The following is an 11,305-nucleotide window of genomic DNA, read 5'->3' as shown; positions in this document are numbered from 1 at the left end:
TTTTTTCTTTCACTTCTATTTACAAATTTAACTACTCAATATTTTTTCTTATTTTTTGAACTATTACTCTAGTGAATATTTTAAACAAAAATTTAAATTATTTTTTTGTGAATATGATAATATTTTTAAAATTAATTTTTATATATTTTCTTAATTAATTAAATTATTTTTAAAATTATTATTTAAAATTATAATAAATATGAGTATGAGAGAAAGTGTAAATGATTAGAAAATTATTTATTTTATATATTAGAATAAAATATTAATAAAAATGATTTAGGGAATGAATAGTGAGTCTCCAAATATGGGGACTCACTGTTTATTCTTTAAACTTTTTTCCTAAAATGGAGATCCGGATGTGGGGGGTTATTTTGATCAAAACTCTATAATAAACTCCAAATTATGAGGAATACAGTATTTTGAAGAACCGGATAGAGATGCTCTTAAAAAGTTCTATAATATTCTCAAGTTTTCACAATCTCAACCATAATTTCAGATTCAATTCTATTTGTTGCCTCTGCATTTCATACACGTGACAGCAATAAATTAAAGACATGCTAATAATGTCTTAAAAATAGTAAGTATTAGTAGGAGTTTACAAAAACTGATCAAACTGGCCTCATCAATGTAGTCGTTGGAGTACAGAATCGACAGAGAACCAACTAGTTGGCGGTAAAAATTAATATGTGTATATTTATATATATCTTAGATAAATGTATCATTTGAAAAAAAAAATTAAAATAGAAAGACGCCATTTTATTTAATTTAGAATTTATTACCTCTCTTTCCTCCTCTTTCTTTTCTCCATTCTCACTCTCTCTCCTCTCTTACTTAATGGAGCATCTCTCTCAACTGTCTACAGTGCATCTGTGTCTCTCTCTTACACACATTGGTATGCCAGATAGTGTTTTAAATACTATACCGTACTGATTGGTATATTTTATACCGGCCACTGATTCTATATAAGTATTATATTTATTTTATACAGTTCTAAATATCGGATGAAACCGGCCTATATTTCAATTTTTTTTATTTAATTTCTTTAAATTGTAAGCTCATTTTTTGACTTCCAATTCAGACCAGACTATTTATAATTTATATATATGTATTTATATATAAATTATTCATACATTGACTATTCTGAAACGATACACGAAACAGTACCGATATCGAAATATTTCGTTCTAATGCCTTGATTGGTACAGCTTCCAGTACGATATTCAAAACTTTGATGCCAGATCATTTCTTTCATCACAACTTCCATTTCTGAGTTTCAAACCATTTGCGATGTTGAAACTTTCAACTTTCTGTCTCATCACGACGCTGAAGGGACACCAACGATTGACTGAGATCATGCAAAAACAGGTGTTGCCGGTTTTATCCCCCTTTACCGGTCGGTTTCAACTAGTTTTATACATATATGTAAGTTGTCAGTTTGGACCAAAACCGAATCGAAATAGTCGGTTTTCACCCCTAAGTGTTAGGATGTTAAATCTGATGAGTTAATTTGAAAAGCATGTTCGGGTTTCAAAATAGAAACTTCAAACAATTATAATCTCTTTTTAATTAACAGATCTTATTATTTTTAAAGAAATATTAGAGTAAACTTTACAAATGACATGATTTTGATTTATTATATTTATTTTATAATAAAAATAATATTATAATTTGACGTTATATATGAAATAACGTTTATTTATGAGTTTATTTATGTAAAAATCTTTTATGTTTAAAGTATTTTTTATTTTTTACTCACTTTTAAATTATTTTACATCACACAAGAGAGTAGAGAGAAGGTGGTGCAACCCGTGAGTCATTGATTGATTCCAGACTTTTAAAGTTGAACCAATTTAAAATTTAAAAAGGCAAGATTTCAAGTAACTTTACACAATGGCTTCGAATTTAAAATCAAACAGCCCATGATTATTGGAAACAATGAAAGACTAATGAAAATCATTCAGGAGCATGCGATAGCACTGTCGGCAACATTTTTAACTTACCTCAACATCCCTCCAGTTTTGTCACCATAAGCACCAAAAATTAAGTTAATGATTTGGGTAAGTTAACACGTGTCCACCCCATAATAAAATGTAAAGGACAAGTGTCCTAATCCAAGCCGACCAATCCCCAAGTGGGTCCAAGCTAAATTCTCTTATAACAATCATTAATGATCCCAAAACACAAGATCTATATTAATATATTCACCACTCAATGAGTTAATGATTCTTACCGGATCAAACCCAAGTCCTTAAAAGTTACCAAAAGCTCTTTACTAAATCCAATAGGTAGTTGGAAATGCTTGCTTTTGATCAGATGCATTACTTATTCTATTCCATTACAGTTTTCCAAGTGGTAGTAACTTCCCACCAAAAGGCAGTTAAGACGCAGAAAATCTACTCCAAAGATACAGCTTTTCCCTCTTTATTAGACAGTCCTCCTTTGATCACGGGGTTTTGGAGAAATCATTCTTCCCTGCACTTTTTTAGGTTGCTTTTTTGTTCGTGTCTGTGAAGATGGGCCGGGGAGATTGAGTTGCACGCAGGGTAAAGAGATGCATGCCATGTGCTGATCATGAATGAATTTCTGAGTAGTGTCTGTAGAAGTTCAGTCTGTGAAGAGACAGCGTTCAAAATCAGAACCAATTAGATTTTTGATCTTTGGGACGTTGTTGCTTTTACATTGCATGCAAGCTAACTAGCTGATGCTGATGATATACGTGGTGTGGTCAACTTAGTGGAATCCAATTAGGAAGAGACCTCGACGTTTGCTTAAAGTCATAACAACTTATGATTAGGCAGATCACATGGGGGTTGGATTGAGACGGGTATCATGTTTAAGCTTAGCTGTGTTCCATTGCATGCTGTCCTTTGGTTCGTGGAGTTTTATAGACACATGGAATGAGTTTTACAATACTATTTATTGAACATTTATATCTTAAATACTATCTAAAAAATTTACACGAACAAATGCACTTCATGCCTCTAATTCTTAAACTTGAAGGCGGAGGAGTTGGAGTTTGGACCACAAACACATATTACAGCAATCTTCCTTAAACTTTGTTGGAATTTTGTCATTCAGAATGAAATATTCTTAATCGACGGCTACGATGGTCGACTGCAGGCCAACTTTTGTCATTTCTTACGTCCTGTCCTTTGTTTGTCTGAGATCGTCATTTCACTATTACTATAATACCTTCAAACTTTGAACTCTGTTTACTTTTTAGAGTCACAGTGGCTGATATGTTCATGAATAAGAATGAAATATCACTTTCATTCCATCTCTGCAATATTACCCATATCTTCAAAATTTACAACCTAAACCTCAGTGATCATATATACTTTTCGTCTTCGCTTTAAATGGATGCGTCAAAATCTCTATCTCTATCTCGATCCATCTCAACCCCTTTTCTTAATTAGGTAAGATATTCAAGCACACTCCAAGACACCTTAAGGTAAAAGTTTTACATATACTCAGGGACTAATATGACAAATTAGAAAGTATATGTGTTGGGTAATAGAGTACTCATGGTTTACATATATGGTTGAGATTCTTCGTAAATTAGGTAATATACAAACTTTTTAACTCCTATAAGTATTTAGAATATTTTAGTTTTCATAAAAATAAATTTACAAATCGATATGGTTCGATATGGTATGTTAGATTGTAATATTACTTTTAGTGTATCATAGACATAACAGATCACATGAAACTACGTCATATTATAAATTCATTTTTAGAAAATCTCTTTAGGACTGAAACTCTTCTCTGTACTCAGTTACAATAAGAAAATAAAGAAGATCAAAGATAAAGTCTCCTTGAAGTCTTGAATTGTTGAATACTTTTTTTTCTCCTTTTTAACTTTCCTTTTGTTTGCACTTCGTTCAAAATTTTAGTGGAGGCTTCATTGTATGAGATCCAAAGCAGACCATGTCCCCGAAAAATACATTGAAAAAGAAATAATTATGAACTAGTAAAGAGTATTTGAATTTAAATAGAATTTTGCTACGTATGAATAAAGTCGTATATTAATATGCATATCAATACTAACTCTTTCATGTTTAAAATTTGAATTAATACTGTTTTCAATAAATCTACTTTTTGATTAATCACATTAAATTTATGTACATATTAGTGAGCAGTTATGTTTGTAACTAGAATTTTTTCGTTTAAATAAACAAAATGGTAGAGAGATAAATAAAGATGGAGGGGAGAAACACCTTAAGTGTGTTGGGTACTTAGAAAAGAACCACACGAGTATTAATCATTATCATTGTGATTACTTCACCCAATGAGTCCTTCTCAATGCTGTCATTAAAACTAACACAGTCATTATCTACTTGTCATGAAAACGGTTCAGACATGAGGGTTTCCACCTGGTACGTGCATTGCCATTGAGAATTTACCATACATGCGACAAAAGTGTGTTGGGACTACCATTTTCAACAACCTTAGAATCCAAAGAACGATGCATATATATATTATATAAAAAGGTAATATCTAGTCAACAATGGATGTGATTTTTCCATTTGACCTGTAGTTGCAGAGAATCAAAATCCTGAACAATGGACGTTGGACAGCGCAGTGAATCCTTAGAAACAGTGAAATGTGCGAGGAAACAGAAAAGTGAGAAAAATCTAGCATGGACCCGGCAGTATTCACTTGAGTGGTGAGAAAATCAAATTAAAGGTTTGAGAACATTGACGGTGTAGATCTCACCTTCAAAAGCACAAACACCATAAATTAAAGAGAGTAGGGCGCGCAAGACAACATTAGTGATCTGCCGAGGAAGTTGAAAATATATTTAGCCCTGTCAAAACGACAAGTTGGTTATTGGTCGTTAAAACTTTCTAAGGACATACATTTATTTACTGAACTACATATATATGGTGACTACATTCTCTCTTTTCATCTGATTCATCATTCCTGCCCTTTCTTTTAAAGGACCCAGAATCAAGATCGATCCCAGCAATAATTCATAAGTTCACTGCAATCTTTACACCAACAATTGAATATATATATATATATATATATATATAAAATGATTTATACAGTAGTAAAATGTGTATATTTTGTACCGACTCTTTTTACTTTTTTCAAAAGGACAGAGATTTGTATATACTAAAATTGTATGTAAAGGTTAATATATATTTTAGTGTCAGGGCATAACTTAAAAAGCATGCATATGAATAAAGGGCACACTTCATGTTAAGGTGAAAACAAAAATGAATAATTAGAAAACCCAACCCCGTGGAGGGAGGGCACGAAGAATTACTGATCAGGATCTTTCATTGTTCAGTTGTTTGTAACTTTGTGCTGTTGCTTTCTGAAACTGGATGCGGAAGAATCTGTCAAAAAACAAAATATCAAACATAAAATCCCATTAGAAGCCAAATGGGTTTTGAATAGAGAAGGAAAAGGCCAAACCCAATGCATGTGCAGCTGCTACTCTAGCGCCGTTAAAGGACTGCAAATCGCTTTCAATCAGCACGTCCATCCAGAAACCCTACTAATTAATTCAAACTTTTTAATTAATTCTCTTCTTCCAAAATTAATATGTTTCCAAAAACTAATAAATACCTTTTCTATGAAACACAAACATGGCATATAATATTATAAATTTTAAGCAACAGCATCCAATGTGCTATCAATCTTGCAAAATGAGTAGTTATTTCTTAAGTGTATTTAACATTTTTCTATAATTTTTTTAAATTTATAATTCATAATTTTCAACGAATCAATACTTTATACGTGGAGAAATAAGTTTTTTTTTTTTTAAAAAAATTATAAACTGTTCTTAATTAAAAATAACATTTGATCTCAAAATCCAGTAGAATCTCTGTGTTTTGGTTGTTTGAAATAAAGAAATTAACAAGTTCCAGCTAAGTGTTATTGGTTTGTTGTTGGTATTTGGGCGATGGCGAAAATCGCGGTGGTATCATCCCTTCCCTGTCAATCAATTTTAGAATCCAGCTGGGGTTGGCTTTCCATGCATGAAGATCTTATCTTACTGATCATAATTTGTTTTGTCTCTATATTAAGCTTAAAAAACATGATTAAACAGCATTTATATTTTAGTTAAAAGATTCCAAATGCTAAAATCCAGCTAAGAATAAATATCATGTATTCTTGAAATATATATATATATATATATATGGTGTCGTGTTCTTTTTCTATCAAAATTTCATATTATTAAAATAGTTTTTTTTTTGAATCCCTCTACAGCCACCGCTAGGGGCTCCAGTTGGGGAGCTCCAGTTGGGAGCTCCCGCTTGGCTTAGAAAATTTTTTTTTAATTTTTTTATACCATTTTTTAATATTTTTAAACATTTAAAAAAAATAAAAAAATTCATAATAATATTAAACAAATTTTTCTTAATCATTAAAAAAAAGAAAAAAAGAAAAAAATAAAACATTGGGAGCAGTAGCTCCCAGCGGGATCCCCCAGAGGGGGATCTAGTATTATCCTTTTTTTTTTTAATATATATAAGCACAAATTTGTAATGAAATGACATATCATGATAAGATTGTAATACTGTACTGTAATTGTATTTCGAAACTGCCTAACAAATCTCATATTTGCATGATATCTCTTGAAGAGGTATATAGGCCATGCGTGCCATGTAAGCAGGCAACGACATCTTTCAATCATAAAGTAATATATGTTAGATAGAGATAGTGATCATCGATCAAGATCAAACCTATCTCCAGAGATTATAGCTGCCTTGAATTCAAACTAAGATAACTCTGTTGAAGATTAGATCAAGACTAGCTAATACATTTGTTGTACTTATCCACAGCTGTTATACTTATCTGTAATTCAAAATCAAACGCTTTTACACTTTCTATATATTTACTGAATGGAATACGACTGGAATCATCTTGATCCAGCCTTTATATTTTATTTTCTAACTATATATATATAAAGTAATATTTTGTAGCTTTAATTAAAGTCTTGGCGGGTCATCTTACTAAGGTAGCTCAAAATGTCATCAGCCACGTGCTGCCTACGGCCTCTACTCTCTTTCCATATACCTCCCTTTCTCTTCTCATGGTCAATCAGTTGTTATCTTTTAGTATACATAAATGAGACCAAAGATATATATTTTCGATCAATTTTGATGCAATATACTTCTTAAAAAAAGCACACTTCACTATTACTCTTCTAAAATAATCTTTATAATATAATTATTTATTTCTATGAGGCCGCCATGGATGAGTTTTTAGCGAGAGGAGATTTTAGTTGCATTTGATACAATTGTTGGGCTGAAAAATCGACCGTTCAATTCAATTTACATTGTGTTTGATAAGTAAAGTAGTTTCAAACTCTACTATTCCTAATTATTTACAAGTAGTTTATTATAATTTTAAATTATTCACAAATCATCTGAGATCGTATCAATATCTAAACGCAATCTTAATATCCAAGCTGAGAAAACTCGAGAAATACTCTTGGGTGAATTGAATGACCAAAACCTACGAGATGCCTAACATCGGCCTCACCTATGAAATCAACGCACAAGATGAGAGAACTTGTGAAAAGTGCCCTTACGGGGAGAAAAAGTTTGGTACAAAGGAAGCTTAGTCGCATAATCTAAGATTCAGGAATGTTGAAAATTAATCTATCCAAGCCTTTCAAGTCTAGACAATGAAAAATAGTATGATCTGCATGCGACCATGCGTAAACATTTAACAACTGACTTACAAGCCTTCTCTTCTCCATGTGAACGTACGATACAAACAAAGCATATACAAAACTTCTCTTTCTTTTCCTACTCATAATTTTCCCACTAGTCCAAACACACCAAAGAGATATATGGAAAAGATAAAACTTCTCTTCCTTTCCTTTTCACCCCCTCTTTTCGTTTGCCTTTCCCCTTGTCTTCAACCTTTCCGCCATAAGGAATCATGAAAGAATACGGAATTCTTTTCCTGCAAGTCATAAATAACTATTAAACAGGTATATGTAGATATCAGTTTAATACCCAATTAAATTCGTTTACCAGAAAGTATTTTAGCATTAAATTGACACCAACTACTATCCCTCGAGTCCCACAAGACGGCGTTGTCATGTTATCTTAAAGGACCAAGCGTGAAATGTTCCTCCTTATTAGCATGATAACAACTTTGCACAAATAAATAATTATGCTTCAGAATTCAGAAACTTGAGCATCAACTTTGTTTTTAATAATGCAATTTGTTTAATTAGCTATGATTCCATGTTGTTTAACTAATTAAGCATAACTTTGTTTAATTAAACTTTATACATCTCCCTGTCTTCCACTCTAAGATAAAAAATTCTCAATCCACATAGAAAAGAGAGTCAATGTCATTAACATAAGATTTAAACAAGGAAAAATACTATATATCAAGGAGAATTTTATGTACGGATGATATGGTATTTTCATCTTATCACAATATGTCATGTAATTAAAATTGTATTGATACATTTAGTAATATTTATTCATTTTATTTTTATTTTATTGTGTTGACTAGAAATTGCTAGACTCTCAGATGAGTTTTTTTTGTTAAAAAAAATTTTTTTGATGAAAATGAGATGATATTCTATGTAGCATTTTTTATTAGAAAATATTCTATGTAGAGCATTAAATAAAGGAATGGCGTGGAATAGTGAGAGAACTATTTAAATAAAGGAAAGTATGAGTAGACATTAAACAATGAAGAAGAAAAAGGTAAAAGGCAGATAGAGAAAGAGAAAAGGGCAAATGCGGATAATAAAAAGGGAGGGTGGTTTGTATGTGCTTGCATGTGGGCGTGGAAGTTTAATAGCCATCAGAGGAAAAAGCCACCCTACCCCACATTGGATTGCAGGGAATTTCCCTTTGGGAAAACTACAAAACCACGCGGTTTCGACTCACAAAAAACCAACCTTTGAAACTCATCAAAACTCAAAAGGGAACTCGATATCACTCTTTCAAAATCCTCTTTATGCCCCCCTAGCAGTTAGTGGTCCCAACAGCCAACAGCCTCCCCAAAAAGTGTTAGTTAGTTGTGGCAGTCTCTACATAGCCCCCCCTCCCCCTCTCCCCAAATTTCTATATATTGGTGCCTATCCCCTCTGCATTTTCTTCACTCAAGCGCTTCACATTTCCTCTCCAAACCTGTTCTTTTTTAAGATTCACTCTCTCCATGTAAATCATCCTGTCTCCTCTCACATTTCGCTTCTAAAGTTCACGTTTGCTGAAAGAACATGTTGAGTGTCACATTCTTAGTACATTGTTAGAGATGGGTTGGTTTCAGAAAGTGCTAAATGTTTCACCTTTTTTTGTTTGCAGGAAAATGGGTCTCGCTGGGTTTTTCTTGGTGGGTTTTCTTGCAATGGTCTCGTCCGTTCATGGGTATGATGGAGGGTGGGTCAATGCTCATGCCACCTTCTATGGAGGGGGTGATGCTTCTGGGACAATGGGTATGCAACATGCGCCAAAGGATCAGCACATCTTGTTTTTTACTTTCTTTGGGATGTTGTTGTTTAAAGTCTGCCCCTTTTGCTGATTTTTTCTATTTGTTGATGGAATCTGCGCAGGTGGAGCTTGTGGGTATGGGAACCTGTACAGCCAAGGGTATGGGACAAACACCGCAGCTCTGAGCACAGCTCTGTTCAACAGTGGGTTGAGCTGTGGTTCTTGCTATGAGATTAAGTGTGTGAATGACGGCAAATGGTGCCTGCCTGGCTCCATTTTGGTCACGGCCACCAATTTCTGCCCACCAAACAATGCTCTTCCTAATAATGCTGGGGGCTGGTGTAACCCTCCTCAGCACCACTTTGATCTTTCTCAGCCTGTCTTCCAGCACATAGCTCAGTACAAAGCTGGAATCGTTCCTGTGGCTTACAGAAGGTATAGGCTTTTGTGAAATCTTATAGCACGAAACCTTAATTTGCAAGGAAATCACAGATCTCTTGTTTATTTGGTTTCCAAATCTTAAAAAGAGGACTGTTTCTATAGTTACTGCCTATGAAGTCAACTTTCAACCATCATATCCCTTGTTTATGGCCAAGGTTCTGTCTTTCCTTGATTGTGAAAGGTTTATATTTACAGTAAAGCCCCCTATTAATGTGAAGTCAAAAAAAGGAGTCTTGGACATTTAAGCAGCATTATTAGACGTTTTAGACATCAAAACAGTGTTAATTGACATCAAACTCATATTTTTTAGGCTTTGCCCAATAATTACCAGTCAGTAAAAATGTTTTTTTTTTTACTTGACAAAAGCACCAAGTTCACTTTGGACTTTCTGAATGCTAACATCATGTGTTTTGGATGGGGGTTTTTTGTAGGGTACCCTGCAGGAGAAGGGGAGGCATAAGGTTCACCATCAATGGACACTCCTACTTCAACCTAGTCCTCATCACAAACGTGGGTGGTGCAGGTGATGTCCATGGCGTTGCCATCAAAGGGTCCAGAACTGGGTGGCAGGCAATGTCAAGGAACTGGGGCCAGAACTGGCAGAGCAACACTCTCCTCAACGGCCAGAGCCTCTCCTTCAAGGTCACCACCAGTGACGGCAGAAGTGTGGTCTCCTACAACGTGGCCCCAGCCAGCTGGTCCTTTGGTCAGACCTACAGCGGTGCTCAATTCCGCTAGACACTCCCATGTGCCTGTGCCTGCCACTGCCCTATACTTTACCCATATTTTGCTTGGACTTTATTATCTCTCTTTCCCATTATATATATTGTATCTGTAGGGTATGACTCTTTTAGTATACTAGGGTTATTAGATTTAGTATACTCTTAAGTATGGGGGGTCAGTCTCTGACTTCTTGGGGTTCGAAATGATCAGGGCTTATTTTAAATGGCCCTTTAATCATTTTAAATTTAAATGGTCTTGTTGTATTGTTGTAGGGTACCCTATATTTGGGAGTCCCCTCACTGTTCTTACTGTCTCTTTTTGTTTCCCCCCCTTCTGTTGAGATGCAGAAGTAGGCAGAGGTGGACTATTTACCACCCGCCAGTAGTATTTGAGTAGTTTTTGTGTTTGTTTTTTTGGGAGGGGAGTATTTAGGATTAGTTTAAGGTCATTGTAATCAGCTTCTGCTGACTATTTCCTTATCCTGGGTTGTTTATGTTTGAGCTGTATTGGGAATGAGCAAGTGTAAACTTTCAGTTTCCAGTATTAATGAGAAAGTGTGCTAATTTTTATGAGGGTCTTTTTTTCATTTTACCCTATTCTTTTATGATTCTTATGCTTTATTTGTTTATTACTCATGAGCTGGTCTAAAAGAGAACTTTCTCCTTAATGCACAAGCTTCTGCAACACTGGCAATTTGAATTTGATTTTTTTTTCCCCTCTTG

At 33.9% G+C, this 11,305-nt stretch overlaps 1 protein-coding gene across 2 annotated transcripts; it reads left to right on the top strand.

Moving 5' to 3' along the window:
• The first annotated feature begins 8,994 nt into the window (after window positions 1-8,994).
• LOC122313432 (expansin-A15) lies at window positions 8,995-11,155 on the top strand. 2 transcript variants are annotated; one of them, XM_043128428.1, is made up of 4 exons: window positions 8,995-9,149; window positions 9,294-9,424; window positions 9,542-9,854; window positions 10,292-11,155. In XM_043128428.1, coding segments are annotated over exons 1-4 (753 nt in total). In that variant the 5' UTR covers window positions 8,995-9,147; the 3' UTR covers window positions 10,599-11,155. The 2 variants fall into 2 exon arrangements, with proteins under 2 accessions (XP_042984362.1, XP_042984363.1); XM_043128429.1 differs by having other exon boundaries at window positions 9,061-9,210.
• Window positions 11,156-11,305: the final 150 nt, after the last annotated feature.

Source organism: Carya illinoinensis, chromosome 6 (genome assembly GCF_018687715.1).
Source record: "Carya illinoinensis cultivar Pawnee chromosome 6, C.illinoinensisPawnee_v1, whole genome shotgun sequence".
Lineage (NCBI taxonomy): Eukaryota > Viridiplantae > Streptophyta > Magnoliopsida > Fagales > Juglandaceae > Carya > Carya illinoinensis.
This window is presented reverse-complemented; position numbering and strand designations above follow the sequence as displayed.

Bases quoted from the DNA above. Each gene is read 5' to 3' on its own strand.
- LOC122313432 (XM_043128428.1), top strand. The intron at 9,425-9,541 runs GTATGCAACATG...GAATCTGCGCAG, and splicing joins TGATGCTTCTGGGACAATGG to GTGGAGCTTGTGGGTATGGG. The intron at 9,855-10,291 runs GTATAGGCTTTT...GGTTTTTTGTAG, and splicing joins GTTCCTGTGGCTTACAGAAG to GGTACCCTGCAGGAGAAGGG.